The sequence below is a fragment of the Dromiciops gliroides genome, chromosome 1, assembly GCF_019393635.1.
Source record: "Dromiciops gliroides isolate mDroGli1 chromosome 1, mDroGli1.pri, whole genome shotgun sequence".
Taxonomy (NCBI): Eukaryota; Metazoa; Chordata; class Mammalia; order Microbiotheria; family Microbiotheriidae; genus Dromiciops; species Dromiciops gliroides.
In genome coordinates this window covers 502,063,121-502,086,862 of record NC_057861.1, presented here as the reverse complement: position 1 = coordinate 502,086,862, position 23,742 = coordinate 502,063,121, and the positions used below count along the sequence as shown (strand labels likewise).

Here is a 23,742-nt window from a genome sequence, read left to right as displayed (position 1 = left end):
AGCCACATATCCTTTTGGTCATGTCTTATTCTCTCCTCCTCTGAATCTGATGGATCTGATTGGTTTCTTCAGCTTAGAAAATACTATTTTTAGTATCTTAACCTTTAAGCTGATTGGTTGGACATCTAACCACAACTGAACAGTTGACATAAAGTTGATGGACATCAGTTTAAGAAAAGAGTGGAAGGAGGCATCAGCGATGATGGATAGAAAAACAAGTTTACACTAAAGTTGGTACATGAGAACATGACTCTAATGAATATAAACCATTAAAGAATATTCAGAACACACAAGAACAAGTTATGTAAACTCTCTGCCCCCACTACTAAGAGGCAGTTGAGAGCCTTCGTGGTCACCATCTGTTAAGGGCTAAAATTCTAGCTAGTCTGTCTAAAATATCTAATGAGTGGTTGCCAATAAATTATAAGCTTTAGCAAGAGTTAGACTTTTAAGCATTTATTAAGGAGAATAAGAATTTGGTAAAGAGAGAGAGAAAGGGCTAGATTCCTATCTATTAAAGGGAGAGCACATTTCTAGCTCCGCTCTCCACCAGAGTCCAAAGGAAAGCCCCAGACAGAGCGTTAGTCTCTTCCTTCTTCCTCCTACTACCCAACGTCACTTCCTGATGCCAAAGAAAAGACTCCTGGTCTTGCCCTCAAAGACCTTCGCTTCATGGGCGGAACTCTTCTACAGTAAGTCTCCAGCAGGTGGCGTCATTCCAATAGTTACAGTTTCCCGCTTTGTTTCCTCAAGAAACGGTACATTTCCTTGATGAAATAGTCAAAAATAACAGAATATAATAACCTATGCTAACTAACAATATGTTAATAATAATATAGAAAAGGGAGAGAGGAAAGTTTTGTCTAGAGGGGCAATTTTTTGTCCTCATGAACCGACGCTTTGACATTGGTCTTGCAAAGGGAGGGCCTCTGCAGAGAGTACATGTTACAGATGGTGTATATTATAACAGAAAGAGAAAAGAAAAAAAAACAAAAACAAAACAAAACTGTTCATTTAAAGTCTCTGAAAGTCTTTTCTCAGATGTCCTCTAGGTGGAGTTGTGGAATAGAAGTCTTTTCAGGGGTTGATGTGTGGATGCTGGTAATCAGCCAGGAAAATTTCCTACAAAATTGTGCTTAACACAACTTTAAAATAGCTTTGTCAATAATCAAATCAAACAATGAAAGTTCATGGAAGTGGGATCTCTTTCCTGCTCTGCTGGTCCCCTGACTGTGCTGCACAGACAGACGCTGACTGGAGTTCGACTCAGCCCGGCTCGAGGTTAGCAGCACGCACCTAACTCGGCTCTCCCCCACAAAAGTGGCCTTGGGCTTTTGGTGAGTTTTATATGGAATGTAGACTAAGCTTAGACTTAAGACTATTTGTTTTGTATTTCTACTTTCCTATCCCTCTAATCAACATCACCTAGTAACTACCACACAATAAAAGCTCTAACTAGAAAACCAGAAGCTTCTTCCATTTACTAGTCTGGGAGATAAATTAAGGGAAAGGTTAAAGAGGGGAGATTTATGATCTAATATCCAATTTTAAATCTCACAGTAATATCAGCATCTTAAGAAACTAGAAAATACTTAAATATGTTGAATCACCATTTGTAGTCTATTATACTGATTACTATCACAGTTAAATTACTTATACCTAATGGCTAGGAAAATCTCACTCATATCCCTTGGGCAGTTAGGTGGTGCAGTGGGTAGAGCACTGAGCCTGGAGTCAAAAAGATCTGAGCCAAATTCATGCCCCAGACACTTACTAGTTGTGTGACCCTGGGCAAGTCACTTAACCTCTGTTTGCCTTAATCCACTGGAGGAGGCAATGGCAAACCACTCCACTATCTTTGCCAAGAAAACAATATAGACAGTATTGACATGCTATGGTCCATAGGGTCACAAAATCCACCAACAAAAATTTATTCTTAAACACTTAACTATGTGTCATGTATTGTAGTGACTTGGAGGTGGCTCAGTGAATGGAGCACTGGGCCTGGAGTCAGGAAGACCTGAGTTCCAATCTAGCCTCAGACTCTTACTAGCCTTGTGACTTTGGGTATATCACTTAACCCCATTTGCCTTGGTTTCCTCATCTGTAAAATGAGCTGGAAATGGCAAATTATTCCAATATCTTTGCCAAGAAAACCCCAAATTGGGGTCACAAAGAGTTAGACATGACTGAACAACAACTGCCAGAGTCACACTGAGGAGTCCTTCTTGTGGGATGCTCTACTTCATATGTACACATATGTCTGTATGATTGTATATGTGTTATGTGTATATATGTATGTGTTGCATATGTGTGTACATATGTACATATATACATGTGTGTATTGCATGTGTGTTCAGACCCCAATGACCACCATCTTGTCTTAGGCTGACCCCAGGCCACTTGGTTTCAGTTTTTAGAATTATTCTTCCTCAAAGAATCCTTCAAGGTGATTTGAAAGAATGAGGGCCACTGGATTTCCATGTGTATGCAGCATTCTCCCAAAGAGCTCAGCAAGTATGCTGGGTTCGTGGAGAATGGAAACATCTGGTAATTCAAGTGGCTAGTGCTGTCTTGTTAATATGGTATATTCTTCTCAGGAAGGTAGGAAAAAGAGAGGTGTGAGATTTAAAATTGGATACTAGAGCATTAACCTCCCCTTTTAACCTTTCCCTTATTTATCTCCCAGACTAGTAAGTGGAAGAAGCCTCTGGTCTCTAGTTAGAGCTTTTATTGTTTGGAAATTACAAGGTGATGTTGATTAAAGAGATAGGAAAGTACAAATACAAACAAATAGTCTTAAATCTAAGCTTAGTCTATATTCTGTATAAAACTCACCAAAAACCCAAGGCCACCTCTGAAGCTGAGAGCCGTGTCAAGCACGTGCTGTTATGGAGAACTGGCCCGAATAGAACCTCAGTCAGCGTCTGTGTGTGTAGCAAAACCAGCGGACAAGGAGAGCGGACCAAAAAAGATCTCACTTCCGTTCTCTCCTTGCCTTTTAAGCTCGAACCCTGGAAGTGGAGTGCTTAGCAGACAGACCTGGCGATTCCTCACGGTCTCCTCCCTGAAAGGGTGGTCCTTCAAAAAACTGGCATCTTTCTGTTATCGCTAACTGACTGTTAAAAACTTTCACTTTTTACCACAGAGGGGAATTAAGGAGAAAAACTTCTTTAGTCTCCAGGGTCTTGATTACTTTAGTGAGACCAACAAAAAAAGGACCAATTAGCATCTTTTTTTAAAAAAACTTATATTTTATATATTTAACATTCTTTTTTTTTTAATTTTGAGTTCCCAATATTCCCCCTCCTTTCAGTCCCCCTTCCTCATCCACTGAGAAGGCAAGCAATGTGATATTAATTATCCATGTGAAGACACAATTAGCATCTTTTTTGATGTGTCCTATAAATGCTTCTCCAAGGAATTAGCCCCAAATCTCACTAGAACATGGTTTTTTTGTTTGTTGGTGAGGCAATTGGGGTTAAGTGACTTGCCCAGGGTCACACAGCTAGTAAGTGTCAAGTGTCTGAGGCTGGATTTGAACTCAGGTCCTCCTGAATCCAGGGTCAGTGCTCTATCCACTGCACCATCTAGCTGCCCCTAGAACATGGTTTTAAGGAATCATAGGTCTTATAGTCTGAACCACCCAAAGAGAGTCATCTAAGTCCATACTCATGCCCAATAAATTAATCCCTTCTGCAATATCCCAGGCTGTCCAGCTTCTGCTAAAGGTGCATTCCAGACATAAACACCTTTTAGACTCAGTGCACACACATCCCCAAATCTCTACAAGTCATGTAATCCTTCTTACTGTGAAAACCTGAACTGCTCTAAAACAAACTGCAATAATCTACTCACCCTTCTGTGAATGATTCTAGAAAGAAAGGGTGCAGAAAGTATAGAGGTACCAATAAACACAAATTAATTGCTAGAAATTTACTATTTTACATCTGGAAATACTTCATGAAGGATACTGGGTTTCCAGGCATTAGTGGATTGGGAAGAGACAGAGAGAGAAGCCTATCTTTGAATCAATTAGGAAAGGTCCAAAATCTGGCAACTGATTTTAATTAAATTAAATTTTAATTTTAATTTAATTAAATTTTAATTAGACAGCATATCCAGAATCACCTTGTTATAACAGGAATGGACCTCAGTCCTCCAGCTACCTGTACAAAATATGCATAATCCAATTAAAGTTATTTTAATCAAATAAGACCTTTCTCAATTGTCCCACTCCATCCTCTTTTCTGTTTTTACAGTAAATTTCCCAAGATAATGGTGCACCATCTCCATGTAAGCCCTCCTCAGCTACCTCAGGATAACTTTGGCGTCTCAAATTATATAGATTGACAATTGCCATTTATTAAACAAACCAGGGTATGCTGTATAGATTCTAAATATTCCTTCTTTCCTTGCACCCCTTACTCATCACTAAGGGATATAGGTGGCAACTGGCTCTGAAAGGCTATGCCCACAGAGCACAAACTCTGGTGGGTCCTACAAAGCTAGATAGTCTGTGTAGAAGTGTGGTCTGTTAAATTCTATATCTGTTTTCTATTCAGCAAATCACAGTAGCTCCCTATCAATCAATCAATCAATAATTATTAAGTGCCTACTATGTATTAATCACTGTGTAGGTAACTCCTGTAACCCAACATCTTCTGCTTGGCTTTCAAAGCTCTTCTTAATCTGGCCCCTTCTTACTATTATAGTGTTCTTACCCCCTTCTTCCCCTCCATATACTCTGTGGTCCAGTGAAGCTGGTCTCCTGGCTGCTTCTTTTTGTGTTTTTTGGGTTTTTGCAGGGCAATGAGGGTTAAGTGACTTGCCCAAGGTCACACAGCTAGTAAGTGTTAAGTGTCTGAGGCCAGATTTGAACTCAGGTCCTCCTGAATCCAGGGCCAGTGCTTTATCCACTGTGCCACTTAGCTCCCCTCCTGGCTGCTTCTTACATATGATGCTCTTGTCTACTCCTCCTGGCTATTCTGTCTTTCTTTAGGTCTCAGCTTAAGTCCTACCTTCTGAAAGATGTTTCCTAATCCCTTTTAATGCTTTCCTTTGTTGATTATCTCCAGTTCATAATGTGTATATATCTTATTTGTGCATAGGTAATTTTATATGTATATGTATATATATAATATAAATATTATATGTAATATATATGAACATACATATCCATACATCCATATATCCATACGCACACATTTAATCTCTCTTGGGCGTCAGTTTCCACATCTTTAAATTGAAAGGTTGAACTTTTCTTGTTGTTCAGTCATTTTTCAATTGTGTTCGACTCTTCCTGACACCATTTAGGGCTTTCTTGGCAAAGATACTGGAGTGGTTTGTCATTTCCTTCTCCAGCTCATTTTACAGATGAGGAAACTGAGGTAAACAGGGTTAAGTGACTTGCCTGGAGTCCACATAGATAATAAGTGTCTCAGACCAGATTTGAACTCACGAAGATGAGTCTTCCTGACTCCAGACCTGGCACTCTATGCACAGAGCCACCTAAGAGAGGTTGGACTAAATGATATTAAATGTCCCTTCTAACTCTAAATCTATCTTCTTCTTTCCATTATATTCATACTGACCCTAACATCACCACCACTACCAATGACAACAACAATAACAACAAACCCCCCAAATATTTGGGAGAAAAAGTTGATCACAGAAGAAAAATTTAAGCTCTTTATCTTTCCCCTATCTTTGGCCCCTTCCCTTCACCCCAACCTCCCCAACCCTGATAATGCTTGGATCTTCTTCAACATAACGTACTGATAACTTCCCTTTTACTAAGTCCATCTCTGTAGGGGGAGAGTTTGGTTGGTTTCTTTGTCTGAGAACTTAGCAAATTTAAAAGAAGCACTGGCAGGTCTACCATAACAAGATATAGTCACTCCTAAAAAAAAAAAAAAAAGCACCATGTTATGCAAAATCACTCAATAAAAACCACAGAGCTTATGAGGAAAATGAAGTTAGGGACACATTGCTCAAAAACTTTTTGGTGACACACAAAAAAAGAAACAGGAACCGAATTAAAACAGCTGAAGGGCAGTTGTTTTACATGTTAAATAGTTGACATATATAAACATGACAATAAATAGCGGCTCTCCACCCCCTCTACTTCCCATGAAGATCCTGCTACACCAGAAGATATGGCACTTTACCTTGAAAAGACCTGAAGTCTGATTGTAAAGGGATGCGGTCTTCCATCTTCTCTCTGTTTCTCTTGAAATCATGCAGAGCTAATTCATAATTGAAGTTATGCTCAGAAAATTTACTAATATATTCGTGGCATTGGAACAAATTCAGAACAAATTTGTGTTTTTGTTTTGTTTTGGGTTTTTTTGCAGGGCAATGAGGGTTAAGTGACTTGCCCAGGGTCACACAGCCAGTAAGTATCAAGTGTCTGAGTTCGGATTTGAACTCAGGTCTTCCTGAATCCAGGGCCGGTGCTTTATCCACTGCACCACCTAGCTGCCCCCCAAATTTGTGTTTTTGAAACCCGAAGTGTTATAGCTGAACTGTCTGTGCTCTAATCCAATGTAGAAAATGGATAGGTCTATCCTCCCTTCAGGCATTCCTCTGATCTCTGGTTCTGAGCCAATCCCAAGCCCTTCTCACTGCCCTCTTCTACAGTTCCAGTGGGGAAAGGCTACTGCCTTCAGAATCTAAGAGACTTGGGTCAAGGATCAAATTTCGGTTAAGACTGCCTTCTCACAAGGAGAGAAGAATGGAAATAGTTGGAGGTATCCACCTTTTCTTTCCAGAGGTAGGATATTTGGTGTGGAAAATTCCATAAATCATCAGATCTGGTTGCTGTGTTGGTTTTGCATAAACATTTTTCTTTGTGAAAAGGGAAGACTCAGGATTTAAGACTGGTTTGGTTTCCAAATCCATTGTTTTTTCCATGATACCATATATAGTGTCTGCAATTGCATTGCTTCATGACTATACCATTGATATGTAGTATTTATTTATTTTTATTTTTGGTGGGGCAATGAGGGTTAAGTGACTTGCCCAGGGTCACATAGCTAGTAAGTGTCAAGTGTCTGAGGCTAGATTTGAACTCAGGTCCTCCTGAATCCAGGGCTGGTGCTTTATTCACTGCACCACCTAGCTGCCCAATATGTAGTATTTAAACATTCATTTAGAAAATAGACTTTCAGCCAATGTCCAAACTAGTCTCTCTACATTCTAGCAGGCTACCTAACATTCTTGGTTGATAGATTACATTTAATTGGCAAAGCGAAATCAGCATCTCTACTAATATATACTTATCATGGGCATAAAGTTAAGGAATGTTATAACATGCAATTCAATGACAAAGAATCATCAATTAATACATAGCATGTGGAACCTTAGAGATGATCTAATCCATCTTCCTACCCAATACTTATGTTTAGCATTTTATTTTATTTTATTTTTTTGGTGAGGCAATTGGGGTTAAGTGACTTGCCCAGGGTCACACAGCTAGTAATTGTTAAGTGTCTGAGGCCAGATTTGAACTCAGGTACTCCTGACTCCAGGGCCGATGCTCTATCCACTGCGCCACCTAGCTGCCCCTATGTTTAGCATTTTAAAATCCAGAATTCATTGTTACATTTCCATAAAAAGATGTGACTCATGAATCAGTGAAACATTACAGAGCTACAAATTCTTTTTTTTTTTAGTCTTAATAGTATTTTTCCCAATTACATGTAGAGATGGTTTTCTGCATTCATTTTTGTAAGATTTTGAGTTTCAAATTTTTCTCCCTCCCTTTCCTCTCCCTTTCTCAAGACAGCAACCAATCTGATACAGGTTATATAAGTCTAATCAGGTTAAACATATTTCTACATTTGTCATGTTGTAAAAGAAGAATCAGAACAGAAGGAAAACACCTCAAGAAAGAAGAAACCAAAACAAACAACAACAATTAAGTGAAAATAGTATGCTTCAATCTGCATTCAGACGCCACAGTTCTTTTTCTGTATGTGGAGAGCATTTTCCATCCTGAGTCCTTTGGAATTGTCTTGGGTCTTTGTATTGCTAAGGAGAGCTAAGTCTATCACATTTGATCATTGGGACAGCTGGGTAGCACAGTGGATAGAGCACTGGCCCTGGAGTCAGGAGGACATGAGTTCAATTTTGACCCTCAGACAATTGGCACTTAATAGCTGTGTGACCCTGGGCAAGTCACTTAACTCCATTGCCTCAATCATCTGGGGCCATTTCCAGTTGTACTGATAGATTTCTTGCCACTGAACCCAGATGGCTCTGGAGGAGAGAGTGAGTTTGATGACTTTGCATAGCCCTTCCTCACTTAAATCCAATTCATTGCAAGTCATGAAATCACATCCGGATGTTATGGTCCTCTTCAAGAAGGAAGGACAGGGGCAGCTAGGTGGCGCAGTGGACAAAGTACCAGCCCTGGATTCAGGAGTACCTGAGTTCAAATCTGGCCTCAGACACTAGACACTTATTAGCTGTGTGACCCTGGGCAAGTCACTTAACCCTCATTGCCCAGCAAAAAAACAAAACAAAACAAAAAAAACCCCAAAGGACAAACACAACAACAATCACACGATGTTGCTGTTACTGTGTACAATGTTCTACTGGTTCTAGAGCTACAAATTCTTAATCTATTTGAAAACAATCCTATTCTCACCCTTAAGTCCTCTCCTCCTCTCTTGTTACCCCTTTCCCTAATCTAGTAGCTTTGCTAATTATTTTGTTTGTTTGGTTTTTTGTGCTAATTATTTTTTTCTTGCTTTTATCTAGTTATTTACTTCTTCCTCTCTTTTCTCTCTCTCAGGTAATAGTCAAATAGAATTCTCTTTCCTCTTCTCTCCTTCAACTTGTTTTGGTCATTAGTTTCTTTAAATTTCATTTTTTGTTCCTTTTTCTATCTAAAAAATAAATATGTCATTTTCCCCCAGTTACGTTAAAACAATCTTTTAACACTTGGGTTTTTTAAATTTTGAGTTTCAAATTCTATACCTCCCTCCCTCTCCCCCCTCCTCTCACCCTAAAAGAGTAAGCAGATAATAATGTAAAACATTTCCATATTAGTCATTTTGTATAAGAAAACTCAAATAAAAAAGAATGAAAGTGAAAATAGCATGTTTCAGTCTGTATTCAAATAATATCAGTTCTTTCTCTGGGGGTGAATAGTATGCTTCATTATTAGCCCTTTGGGATTGTCTTGGATTATTGTATTGCTGAGAATAGCGGTCCTTCACTGGTCTTTATCATACAATATTTCTGTTATTATATACATTCTCCTAGTTCTGCTCATTTCACTTTGCATCAGTTCATGTCTTTCCAAGTTTTTCTGAAATCATCCTTCTTGTCATTTCTTATAGCACAGTAATATTCCATTACAATCATATACCACAACTTGTCCAGCCATTCCTCAATTGATGGACATCCCCTTGATTTCCAATTCTTAGCCACCACAAAAAGAGCTGCTATAAATGCTTTTGTACAAATAGGTCCTTTTCCTTTAAAAAAAAAATGCCTTTGGGATATAGACCTAGCAGTGGTATTACTGGATCAAAGGGCATGCACAGTTTTATAGCCCTTCAGGTATAGTTCCAAACTGCTCTCCAGAATGGTTAGATCAGTTCACAACTCCACCAACAATGCATTAGTGTCCTAGTTTTGTACCTTTTTTCTAAAACGGATTTCTTTCCCTTAGTCCATTATTTATCTTCAATTTCTATTTTAGACTTTTCTTCTTTGATTAATGGCCCTCATGCTTATTTAGTCCTTTTTAAAGTCTGTTTTTCATAGAATTCAAGCTTCCAAGGTACCTTTACCTCCTTGTCCTCTTTCCTACAGATTCTCTTCTTCCTGAGAGACTAGAGAAGTTATTGTTCCTTTATTGATAGCTTTTGACTTGATCAGGATATATTCCACGTTCTCCTCTATCTTCTTCCCCTCTCCCCTTTTATTTACCCTCCCATTCTATAAATTAATCCTGTCAAAAACCAATGATTCACCTAAACAGGTGGTTGTGCGATTTAGTTTATGATGTTTCAAGCCCATTTCTCCACCATCACTTCTATTTGACTTCTATTTTCGCCCTTGCCCAATGTGACTTCTGCAGAGACAGAACTGACCCCAAATAAATGTTGGGCTCTTTCCCTCAGGCTTACTGGAGTGCCACACAGTCACACATATGTGTCTTGTCCCCTTTCCCCTTTGTTACTTCATTCTCTAATTGAGCTCTACTGCAGGGCAGAGAGCTGCCACACTTATTTCTGCCTTAGCAAATTTCTACTATTTGATGAGCAGGGAGATTTCAGAAAAATTTGCAGACTTCAGTGAACTGATGTTGAGTGAAGTGAGCAGAACCAGGAGAATATTGTACACACTAACAGTCACACTATGTGATAATCAGCTGTGAAAAACTTGGCTCTTCTCAGAAATACAGTGATCCAAGAAAATTCCAAAGGACTCATGACAGAAAATGCTCTCCACATCCAAAAAAAGAACCGTAGGGGCAGTTAGGTGGCGCAGTAGATAAAGCACGGGCCCTGGATTCAAGAGGACCTGAGTTCAAATCTGGCCTCAGACACTTGAGACTTACTATCTGTGTGACCCTGGGCAAGTCATTTAACCCCAACTGCCTCACCAAAAAACCAAACCAAACCCTGTGGAATCTGGATGCAGATTGAACCATACTATTTTCATTTTTGATGTTGTTTTTTTCTTTCTTGAGGTTTTTCCCTTTTGTTCTTATTCTTCTTTCACAACATGAGTAATGTAAAAATATGTTTAACATGATTGTACATATGTAACCTATATGATATATAACCTATATCAGACTGGTTGCTATCTTGGAGAGGGAGAGGGAAGGGAAAGAGGGAGAAAAATTTGGAACTCAGAATCTTATAAAAACAAATGTTGAAAACCATTTTTACATGTAACTGAAAAAATACTATGAAAATTGATGAAAAAAAAGAATGTATCAATACTTGAAAAGCTCTATGATTTCATCAGTGTGGAAACTCTTTCCAGCAATGCAGACCCCAGACCCTCTAAGTTTCTTTAGTAAAAGGTTTCAGGAGTTGCTATGGCTAAAAAATACTCTTCACCTGGTATCTAACCTCTCCAAGTTTAAATGGTCTCATTCCTAGATCATAGTCCATTGCCAGATCTGTACTCCAAGTCTTTACAGCTTGGTAGGTTATCTATAGACATAGCTTTCATGAATCCAAGTTCATCAAATCAACATTGGATAAAGCTATGAAAAACTCTCAAATACTGAATGATCCTCTCAATAACTCAATCTTTTTTTTTTTAATTTATTTGGCAGGGCAATGAGGATTAAGTGACTTGCCCAGGATCACACAGCTAGTACGTGTCAAGTGTCTGAGGCTGGATTTGAACTCAGGTCTTCCTGAATCCAAGACCAGTGCTCTATCTACTGCGCCACCTAGCTGCCCCCTCAATAACTCAGTCTTATGGAGTGGCTTGAGGAACGAAGAAGTTAAGGGAATCACCCAGGGATAGTTAAAAAAATGTTGTAAGGATTTAAACCCTGGTCCTTCTGACTCACACTCCAGCACTCTTATCCATTATGCCATGTTGCCTTTAGAGAGAGAGCTAGTAGTTAAAAATAGATGTATTGGGGCAGCTAGGTGGCGCAGTGAATAAATCATTGGCCCTGGAGTCAGGAGTACCTGAGTTCACATCTGGCCTCAGACACTTAACACTACTAGCTGTGTGACCCTGGGCAAGTCACTTAACCCCAATTGCCTCACTAAAAAAAAATAGATGTATTAAAAACAAGTTTGCTATTTTATTATACATGGAGACAGGTAGCATGGTACAGTGGAAAGAACAGTGGAGTTGGAGTAAAAGGACCTGGATGCAAATTCCAACACTGCCCCCTTGTGACTGTGGTCAAGGTACTTTTCTGGATTTAAATGTCCTTTTGTCAAAAATGAGAAAAAAGAAAAAAAGAAAAAAAGCCAAGTTTAAAAAAAAATGAGGCTGGGGCACCTAAAGAATTTCTAATATTTTATTTTTAAAAGCTCTACAGCTTTGATTCTATGATAGGATAGGAGAGGAGAGGAGATGTGATGTGATATATGTGTAAAGGGGAGAAATGGGGTACGGGTTGGGTTAGGGGTTGGGGTTCTTAGGAATTCCTCTTTAAAGAATTACACCCGGGGCGGCTAGGTGGTGCAGTTGATAAAGCACCGGCCCTGGATTCAGGAGTTCCTGAGTTCAAATCTGGCCTCAGACACTTGACACTTACTAGCTGTGTGACCCTGGGCAAGTCACTTAACCCCATTGCCCCGTAAAAAAAAAAACAACAAAAACAAAACAAAGCAAAACAAACAAAAAAAAAGAATTACACCCTCTTGCACACAAAAAGTAGTTAGAATAAGGTAGTAGTTTATTTAGGAGCAAGGGAAGGGAAGAGTGGGGGGAGGGAAACCATGAAAGAAATCCTTGGACTTTCATGGGGAGACAGGCACAAAGCACATGACTCAGAGGTACCAAATCTCCTCAAACAGGAGAGGCCAGATGGGGGTGGACCATCTGCCTGTGGAAAGTTCCTTTAGTAAGGGAGGACCATCCCCCACTGGTAGTGACTAGAGGAATTGGGTGAGGGGTGGCTACGGATCCCTCTTCAGAACACAAAGGCCTCAGTCACACCCAAATTTATCTCCCCAGGGTAAAGGAGACCAGAATGAAGGGTAGGAATCCCAAGCTAGCTCAGTCCGATTTGGTTCAGTTTATCTCTCTAGGCGTTATCTGTCCTCTGGTTTAGTTTCTCAAGGAGAAGGTTCCTTGATGTGCCCCAGAGAACTTCTGGGGTGCTCTGCACCCCATGACATATGGTATGATATGGTAATGATTATATGATATGATAGTCGTAGTGGTGAGAAAAACAGTAATCCATTTATAATTTGCAATTAATTTTTTTCTCCTTTAAATTGTAGAAAAACTAAACAGGACATCCAGATTATAAAGGATGTGTGTAATTTAAGATTCTAAATGTGAGTTCTAATCTGTTCCCCCAGTTTTGGGGGAAACTGACTAAAATCACTGATAAAATGAGTTTAGGTTTTTAAGGGTTTATTGAAAGATGGAAAGAGAAAGATTGAGAACAGAATTCCAACAGCCTGGCAATGCTATCTTTCCTCAATTTTCCTGTGAAGTCCTCTGCCGCCACCACCACCATAAAGTCAGGAACCCAAAAAGAGAGAGACCTCTCTGAGCAGGCCCTCCTTCCTCCTTCCTGTTCCCTCCCAGAAAATGGGAGGTTCCTCAAGTTGATTGGCTGGTAGCCCTGGTGGACAGTACCCATGCGCAAACGTTACTTCCTGACACCAAGGAAAAGCCACATGGCCTTGCCCTCTGAGGCATTCTCCTCATGGTGGAGCTTTCCTAGGGTAAGTCTCCAGTGGGCGGCGTCATTCCAATCATTACAGATGGCATATGCTAAAGAAGAAACATTAAGTAGAAGACTATGTAGACTGTTGGTGGAGTTGTGAAAAGATCCAACCATTCTGGAGAGCAATTTGGGACTATGCCCAAAGGGCTATAGAACTGTGTATACCCTTTGATCCAGCAATACCACTCCTAGGTTTATATCCCAAAGATATCACCAAAAAGAGAAAAAGACCTATTTGTACAAAAATATTCATAGTAGCTCTTTTTGTGGTGGCTAAGAACTGGAAATCAAAGGAATGCCCATCAATTGGGTAATGGCTAAACAAGCTGTGGTGTATTGACAGTGATGGAATATTATTGTGCTATAAGAAATGACAAGCAGGAGGACTTCAGAAAGGCCTGGAAAGACATGTATGAAATGATGTATTGTGATGTGAGCAGAACTAAGAGAACATTGTACACAGAGACAGCAATATTGTTTGATAATGAACTGTTAATGACTTGACTATTCACAACAATGCAATGATCCAAGACAATCCCAAAGGACTATTGATGAAACACGCTATTCACCTCCAAAGAAAGAACTGATATTGATGGAACAGACTGAAGCATGCCATTTTTTACATACTTTCATTTTTTTCTTTTAACCAAGTTTTCTTATACAAAATGACAAATATGGTAATGTTTTACATAATCATACATGTATAACCCATATCTGATTGTTTTCCGCTTCAGGGAGTGGTGAGGGGAGGGAGAGAGGGAAGGAGAGATAAAAATTGGAACCCAAAATTATAAATAAAAATGTTTATTATTAAAAAGAAAAAAAAAGACTATGTAAACCTTTTCTCATTGCTTCAGAAATATAGTCCCTTCTCTCTCCCCCCACTACATACATTTTATAGAGAGTACAATAAAGTCAACATAGAGATTAACACAAGTATTGTCATTGAACCCACCAAAGGAACTTCCTGAAGTTCAGAGGTTATCATCATTTCAATCCTGGGAATACACTATGTGTTTCTTCATCAAAGGGAAGCATTTGAAGATAAGAGAGTAAATTGGGGGGCAACTAGGTGGCTCAATGGATAAAACACTGGCCCTGGATTCAGGAGGACCTGAGTTCAAATCCAGCTTCAAACACTTGACATGTCCTACCTATGTGACCCTGGGCAAGTCACTTAACCCTCATTGCCCCCCTTCCCCCAAAGTAAATTGGTTCTGGGGAAGGAAGAGGGAGTAAGGAAGATAAGGGGGATATAATTCTTTCTCTCTCTTTGCTTCCTTCTTCCTTCCCTTCCTCTCACTTTCTGTTTCTCTGTCTCTCTCCTCCTGGATCTCCCTATTTTGCCAGACTAGAGTGTAGCAGCTATACATGGGCCTCATCCCACTACTGATCAACACAGAAGCTCAGAACTCCTGCATTCAAGTGATCCACCGGTTTCAGCCTCCCCCATAGCAGCAATTATGGGCATCTCAAGTGGCTTCCTTTTCTTTTGACTAGAAAGATACCAAAATATAAAGTCCACCTAACCTTTGAATCATAGAACTCCAAAGCCTTAGTGCACATTTAATCCAACATTCTACAGATGGGGAAACTGAGTGCCAGAGAGGTTGTGATATGATCACAATCACTGGCAAATTTCAAGTAAATAAGGACCTGACCCAAAGGCAATTGACTCCTAGGGTTGTGGTCTTCTTTTCTCAATGTTATATAAGAACTTATCAGGAAGTTTCCCGATCAATTTAGTGAGGTTACAGAGTGTGACCTTTGTCTGAGTTCAGGAAAGCATCTTCTCATATAAATTAAGACAAATCCAATAGAAATTTATTTAGAGAACACAACCACCTCCTAATTGGGCTACACTTACAATTTGAAAACCTTAGATTTGGGGACCCTAAAAGTCATCTAATCTAACCCCCTACCCAAGAATGAATTTCTTCTGCATGAGGTTAAGTGCCTCTATTGATAGGGAACTCACCACTTATCAGAGCAATGCACTGCTGCATCATTGGGCAGCTTTCTTAGAAGTTCTGCTTTCTTTTTTTTTCCCTTTTTTTGGTGAGGCAATTGGGGTTAAGTGACTTGCCCAGGGTCAAGTGTCTGAGGCCGGATTTGAACTCAGGTCCCCCTGACTCCAGGGCCAGTGCTCTATCCACTGCGCCACCTAGCTGCCCCAGAAGTTCTGCTTTCTTACAAGCGGAGAGCTGGGATAATTTATGTCCCTGAAGAATTCCCCCTTGGAAAACATGACAGCCCCCTGAATGAATGAATGTACATGACAAAATTGAAAACTAGAAAGAAAATCCATCTCCTGTCTCTGCTTTTGCACACCAGGCCTGGAATAACATGTCCCCTTCCCCACCACCTCTTATTTTTCTCTGGCTTCCTTCAAGACTCAGAGCATAGTTTTTTCTTGCCTTTTGTTCTGATTAATGTGGAAATGTGTTCAACATAACTGTAGTGTATAACCTATATCAAATCGCTTACTGGCTTCGGGAGTGGGGAGGGAAGAGAGGGTGGGAGAAAAATTTGGAACTCAAAAAATATCTTTACATGTAATTGAGAAAAACTTAAATAAATTAAAAAAAAATTTTTTTAAAGACTCAGAGCATATCTTACCTTTGGCTGGAAGCCTTTCTTGCCCTCCCCCGACCACTCCCTCACCCCCAGCTACTAGCGCCTTCATATTACCTTCCACCTATTCTACCTATATCTTAGATCTAATTGTTTTTCCTGTTGAGAGTGGGGGCTGTTTCTGCCTTATTTTGTACCCCAGAGTTTGGTACAGTGCCCAGTTACAGTGAGATTAAATTTTAGTAGCTCAGTAAGATATTAAGAATGTTTGCCAATTTATTATAAATGATAATGTAGTAAGAATACATTTTATTGCCTTAATAGTTTGTCAACTTAGTATAAATGATTCTATTTTGGCTTAAGCTTCTACTTTGTGTCTGAGTTATTTTGACTAAGTCGTTTTTCTATAATATGAATTATGTATTATGAGATAGTTAAGTAACACATGCATATTCTTAAACAACTCATAAACATATGTGAACAAGTAATTTTTAAAAAATATTTTATTTATTTTGTTAAACGTTTCCCAATAACATTTTTTAAAGTTCTTTTTTTTTTCACATTCATTTAATCTCTCCCTCCCTCCTGCCCTTCTCCCACCCTTTGAGAAGACAAGCAATATGATATCATTTATCAGTCATTTTAAAAGTAAGCTTCAAATCACATTGTGATAAACAACTTTGGAACATTCATTGCTAAAAATATAAAAACATACCAAAGGCCTCCCTAGCACTGGATCTTGTATTTCCCTTATTTGAGACTCCGGTAAGGCCATGTTGGTTTAAGGACAGTGTTGATTGCTTGAGAGAGATTGCATAGACTTGCTGGACCACTACCTCAGAGGGATGATACATGGCCTCCATCTGGGCAGAGAGGGAACACTGTTGAGTCTGGTATGAAAGAAGCCAATCAGAACCTCTGAGACAGCATGTTGGTGGTTTGTTCTTTTTTTTTTTTTTTTTGGTGAGGCAGTTGGGGTTAAGTGACTTGCCCAGGGTCACACAGCCAGTCAGTGTTAAGTGTCTGAGGCCGGATTTGAACTCAGGTCCTCCTGAATCCAGGGCTGGTGCTCTATCCACTGCACCACCTAATTGCCCCAGTGGTTTGTTCTTAAAGGGTATTGCCTGCATACTTTGATGAATAAAGATTGGTTGCATTCATTAAGAAGTGTTAAATCTAATTAGTTAGCAACACTTACACATAGTATACCATTTAGTAAATGCTTGCTAATTGACTTCATGGGTAGAAGAGTCTTCCACCCTCTTCCAACTGAGAAAGGATGCCCCTCCCCTCAGCAGTCTGTCCCCAAATGCCAATGGAGACTGAAGTGCCCTTATGTACCTACTGGAGTCTCCTGCTAGGATGGTTACCTGGCTGCCCATGGTTAGTAGTTTCATATATTTGGCTACCCTCTTCCCCAGAACACTGTGACCTAGGCCTATGGCCTTTGGTCTCCTCAGCTTGGATGACCAGCAACCTTAGCTTTGGCCCTTGAGAGATTATCTACAAAGTCCCTCAAGTCTGTATGCAGAGACTTGCATGACTCAGGACTGCTAAGTGCGGGTAGGAGCTCTTAGGGGTTCTGTAAGCTTGAGGGGAGCAGAAGAGTCCTCACTGCACAGATTCTGAAGTTCATGGTACAGTTTTTCTAGCATTTTTTATACTAGTTTTATTTATTGGCCTGTACAGTTGTGTGGTGTAGGAGACCTATAGCAAAAGCACTGGGTGGGGCTCAGCCCAGAGTATGAGATACAACTGCCCTTGACACAGGCTTGTTATTAAGGCATGATCCAGTCTACCAACACCACACAGGAGCCCTCATCAACATAACTCCATTCATTTCTTTTTTTTTTTTTTTTAGTGAGGCAATTGGGGTTAAGTGACTTGCCCAGGGTCACACAGCTAGTAAGTGTTAAGTGTCTGAACCTGGATTTGAACTCAGGCCCTCCTGACTCCAGGGCCCGTGCTCTATCCACTGCGCCATCTAGCTGCCCCAGTCCATTCATTTCTACAACTACAAATTTCATCAGCCATAGCTCCGCTTGAAAAAAGTCTTTAAAAACCAAAAGTTTAAAAACTTGAAAAACAGTCTTTAAAAACCAAGAACTTGGGGCGGCTAGGTGGCGCAGTGGATAAAGCACGGGCCCTGGAGTCAGGAGTACCTGAGTTCAAATTCGGCTTCAGACACTTAACACTTACTAGCTGTGTGACCCTGGGCAAGTCACTTAACCCCAATTGCCTCACTAAAAAAAAAAAAAAAACAAGAGCTCTGTCACTAGTTGCTGAATGAGCTGGGTCAATTTATTTTCATTTTTCTTGTGCTGAAAATATGGCTCTCCTGTCAATCAGTCAATAAACATTCATTAAGGGGCAGCTAGGTGGCAGTGGATAAAGCACCAGCCCTGGATTCAGGAGGACCTGAGTTCAAATCCAGCCTCAGACACTTGATACTTACTAGCTATGTGACCCTGGGCAAGTCACTTAACCCTCATTGCCCCACAAAAAAAAATAAATAAAATAAATATTCATTAAGTGACAGACTCTGTGCTAAGTGCTGGGGCTACAAAAAGAGGTAAAAGCTAGTCCCTTGCCTTCACAATCTAGGGATGTTGTCAAAGTTTTCGAAAAAGGGAAGAAAACAGTCTTAATATCAATTCAAGAGAAGATCATTAATGAGATGGCTAGTGAATATCTAGAAAGAGAAGTATCTGATACACCTAATAAATGTGTCTAATACTTGTTGATTTACTGATTGATGATTATGAAAAATCATAGGCTTCATCAAAAACAAATAATGTCAAACTAACCTTATATCCTTTTTTGACAAGTTTACTAAACTAGGAAACCAAGGTAATGTGTAGGCATAGTTTACTTATATTTCAGAGAAACATTTGATAAAGTTTCCACAAATTCTTATAAAAAAGTTGGAGAAATATGAGCTCCACAAGTGGTCCCCAAAGTTGGGGTCTACACATACCACGGGGTGTACAAGATGATTTATGGGATTGTAGCAAGAAAATGAGAAATTCTATTTATATTTATTTTCATCTCAAAAAGAAATTAAATTTTACTAAAATTTAGTGTACAGATTGACACTAGAACCCTAATTTAGTCCCTATGGCTGATGGTCCTATATAATATATAGTATTTGATAAGTATAAAGCCTTGTATTTGGGTCCCCAAAAATCCCAATTTCTCAAGCACAAGATGAGGGAGACATGGTTAGAAAGCAGTTGGTTTGAAAAGATAGGGGAGGTGGGTTTTTTGGTTTTTTTTTTTTTTTGCAGGCAATGGGGGTTAAGTGACTTGCCCAGGGTCACACAGCTAGTGTCAAGTGTCTGAGGCTGGATTTGAACTCAGGTACTCCTGAATCCAGGGCCGGTGCTTTAACCACTGCGCCATCTAGCTGCCCCCAAGATAGGGGAGTTTTAATGGCAAGCTCAATATGTCAGCAGTGTGATATAGCAGACAAAAAGACTAATGTGACTTTGGGCTGCATCAAGGGAAGCATATTGCAGTCTGTGAGTAAACAAGCATTTGTTAAGTACCTACAAGATGCCAACCACTATACCAAGCTCTAGAGATTCAGATAAAGACAAAAACGTCTCTGTCTACAAGAAGTTCACAGTCTAATGGGGAGACACCATGCAAACAGCTATGTACAAACAAGATATATACAGGGAGAAGGCATTAGCATTAAGGGGGATTGGGAAGGGCATTTTGTAGAAGATGGAATTTTAGATGAGACTTAAAAGAAGCCAGGAGATGGAGGTAGGAAGAGAGAGACTAAAGCAGAAGGAATAGTGAAAACACATGAAAGCAGGGAACAGAGTGTCTTGTTCAAGAAATAGCATGGAGGGGGCAGCTAGGTGGGGCAGTGGATACAGCACCGGCCCTGGATTCAGGAGTACCTGAGTTCAAATCCGGCCTCAGACACTTAACACTTACTAGCTGTGTGACCCTGGGCAAGTCACTTAACCCCAATTGCCTTACTAAAAAAAAAAAAAAAAACTGATCAATGCAGGGACAGCTAGGTGGAGCAGTGGATAAAGCACCAGCCCTTGATTCAGGAGGACCTAGCCTCAGATATTTGATACTTACTAGCTATGTGACCCTGGGCAAGTCACTTAGCCCTCATTGCCCCGCCCCCCCCAAAACTGATCAGTGCAATGACCAATCATAATTCTCGAATATTCTTGATGAAATATGCTGTCGTGCTATTCACCTCCTGACAGAGAAGTAATCAACTCAAGGTGCAGAATGAGATCTTTTTTTTAGACATGGCCAATGAGAGAATTTGTTGTACATTAATATCTATTGTAAGGGTTTTGTTTTTCTTTTCTTTTTCCTAATGAGGATTGGAGGGAAAGGGGTATGATGGGAGAAAGAATAAAAAATACAATTTTAATTGAAAAACATTTTTCTCTTAATCAGGACATTAGTCTCCAATACTAGTGCACCTCTCCCATTCTCCATATTTCTTCAAAGATCATGAACAAGCAGATTAGCAGTCACATCTGTAAATTATTTCCATTCATCTAGGTCTGGTGACCTGAACTCAAGTGAAGGCAGTTAGGTGTTCTTTTACAATCTCAATTTTCATGAGTTTCCAGTTCTCTGGTTAAGGATTTAACCATTTTTGTTCTACCCTTTCCAAGTGGGTGATTATTCTCCTTGGCAGTGTTAATCCAAGCAAAATAATGGATTAGTTTTGCATTCTCTTCATTCCTCATTCTCTTCATTTCTCGTGATCATAATCTATCCTCCCTCCCCCCCCATTCTATGCCTTTTATTTAATTTAAAATATTTGTTACATTTTAAGTCATCCTATCCCTTTATTTATTTGGGAGGACATTGTGCATAGTGACAGCAGTATTGTTCAATGAGCGATTCTGAATGACATAACTACTCTCAGCAATGCAATGATCCAAGACAACCCCAAGGAACTAATGAGGAAGCTTACTATGCACCCCTATAGAAAGAACTGATAAAAAGAACACTTGTGGACTGTACATATATAACCTGGTTGCAATCTTGTGGAGCGGGGAGGAGGGAGAAAAATTTGGAACTCTAAATCTTAAGAAAATGAATGTTGAAAAGAACCCTTACATGTAACTGGAAAATAAAATAAATGTTTGTTGCTGAAAAAAAAAAAAAAGGAACTCATGTAGCTGTGTAACCCTGGACAATTGGCTCACCAAAAAACAAAACAAAACAAAACAAAAAAATGAACTCACACTAGAATAACATACAAATATTATTGTTCTATTTTTATTTGTTTTTGTTTTTGTGGGGCAATGGGGGTTAAGTGACTTGCCCAGGGTCACACAGCTAGTAAGTGTCAAGTGTCTGAGGCTGGATTTGAACTCAGGTACTCCTGAATCCAGGGCCAGTGCTCTATCCACTGTGCCACCTAGCCGCCCCCTTGTTCTATTTTTAAGTAAGAAAAACTCCCAGATCTGTTCATTTGGCCTTTTGTTTGAACTTGTATTTTAATAATAATAAAAATAATAATATAATGAGAAGTGAACATATCACAAAAGATATAGATTGAAACAAAATAGATGTCCTTGAAGAAAGTACATGTCACCTGCTTCTGAGAGTTTTATGTTTCTTAGTACCTGCCCAGTTTTTCCTTTTTTGGCCCCAAAGATCACAAACACTACATTCTCTCCCCTGTCCCAAATTCCCTTTTGGAACCAGGCTTCTAGACCTTGGAGATTGGCCTCTGTGCAGCTACTGGCTCCCATAACCCATCTGTCCACTGTGTCAGGGCCACATGGAAGGACAATTCCTAATGCTTTGTCACTGGTGTGTATGGGACGCCAACACAGCCCACTGAACAATGATAAAAGGGAGTCAGCTTGCTGTTCGACCTACAAGGCACCAAACACCTGGTCTGACTTGTTAGCCCTACTGCCACGACTTTTATTAATGAGCTGTTTTGCAGTCATCTATGTGGGAGTGTAGGAGTTAATTAGATTTTCAATATGACCTAGTCATATTAAGTACATGGTTAATAGGAAACAAAGCGAACCTTACACTGATCCCACAAAGGACACAAATAGCCACCTCTGATTTATATTCATTTTGGGGGAAAAAAGCTTTCTCCCATTGTCCTAAAATGTGTGCTCCCTGGAGACTTGAAAAGGGATAAGAATGTAGCATAAAATAATTAATTTATGGGATCAGGGCATACAAAAACAATTCGAGGACCTATAGAGAATAGGTTTGACGAGTAAATTTGATATTTAGAAAACAACTCCTAATGGGCACCAGTAAAACCAGGCATGATCTAAAAATAAAGGTAGGCATGTGTTACAAAATAGAGTAAACTTTTCTTCGTGTTCAGAGCAATCATACCCTCTAATTTACACAGAACTCTCATTCGGCCAGGGCCAGATTTTTTGATTGCAGTTTATCCGTTTCTTGTCCAATACTTCTTTCAACTGTGTCACACTGAGCTAGGAAGGCCTGTAAACACAGAGACACAAGGAAAAGTGAGACTAAATCAGGTTGATTTATGCTCAGTACCAACTACTATGAATTTAGGCCTCAGGTAGGCACTATAATTGTCAGAGAAATAAAAAGAAATGAGCCTCACCTCAAGGATACATCCTAGTTAATGTACATGAAACAATTCATCAGTAATATAAAATGGTATAGGTGGCTAAGAATTAGAAATCAGAGGAATGCCCATCAACTGGGGAATGGCTAAACAAACTGTGGTATATGATGGTGATGGAATATTATTGTGCTATAATGACAAACAGGATGACTTCAGAAAGGCCCGGAAAGACATGCATGAAAAGATGTATTGTGAAGCGAGCAGAACCAAGAGAACATTGTACACAGAGACAGCAATATTGTTTGATAAAGAACTGTGAATGACTTGACTATTATCAATAATACAATGATATAAGACAATACCAAAGGACTATCCACCTCCAAAGAACTGATATTGATGGAACAGACTGAAGCATGCCATTTTTCACTTTCATTTTTTTCTTTTAATCAAGTTTTCTTGTACAAAATGACAAATATAGTGATGTTTTACATAATCATACATGTATAACCCATATATGATTGTTTGCTGCCTCAGAGAGGTGGGAGGGGAGGGAGGGAAAAAGGGATAGAAATTGGAACCCAAAACTATAAATTAAAATGTTCATTATTTTAAAAATGAATATGTATATGTACGTGTGTGTGTGTATATATAACATGGTATAGTTGGGAATTGGGCAGTATGGACTCTAAGTGTTATAAGGAGTTTTAAGAGATCAACAATGGATAGTCAAAGTAAAGAAATGGATCTTGAGGTAGGTCTTGAAGGATGCAGGACTGTAGAGGTTGAGGGGGGAAGACAGGCCATTCTAGATGAGAGAAACAAAACCAAGACTTCTCATGAAGGTAGGAATGAAAATAGTAACAAAAACTCAGCACGGGCCTTGGATTTAGGAGGACCTGAGTTCAAATCTGGCCTCAGACACTTGACACTTACTAGCTGTGTGACCCTGGGCAAGTCACTTAACCCTCATTGACCTGCAAAAAAAAATTTTTTAAGAGTAATAATGGAATTTTAGAAAACATGACATATGAAAATGTGATATAAATCAACAGAATGAAATTATCAGCCAGATACACTAACAAGCTCTTTAGGGTGCATTAAAAGAACCAAATTGCCTAGAACAAGGACACAGCAAACCTTCTGTACTTATCTGTTCTTAAACACAGGAATGTTGCCATGGAAATTCCTGTTCAGGTAC

The 23,742-nt window shown here is 39.5% G+C and overlaps 1 protein-coding gene across 6 annotated transcripts in view; it reads right to left on the bottom strand.

Moving 5' to 3' along the window:
• Positions 1-21,394: 21,394 nt before the first annotated feature.
• Positions 21,395-23,742, bottom strand: part of BAG1 (BAG cochaperone 1) — a 50,212-nt gene continuing 47,864 nt past the window's right edge. For all 6 annotated transcript variants that reach the window (XM_043978881.1, XM_043978885.1, XM_043978886.1 and 3 more), the window contains one exon: positions 21,395-22,450. In XM_043978881.1, coding sequence (XP_043834816.1) covers positions 22,361-22,450 — 90 coding nt within the window. In that variant the 3' untranslated portion in view covers positions 21,395-22,360. The remainder of the gene's footprint in view (positions 22,451-23,742) is intronic.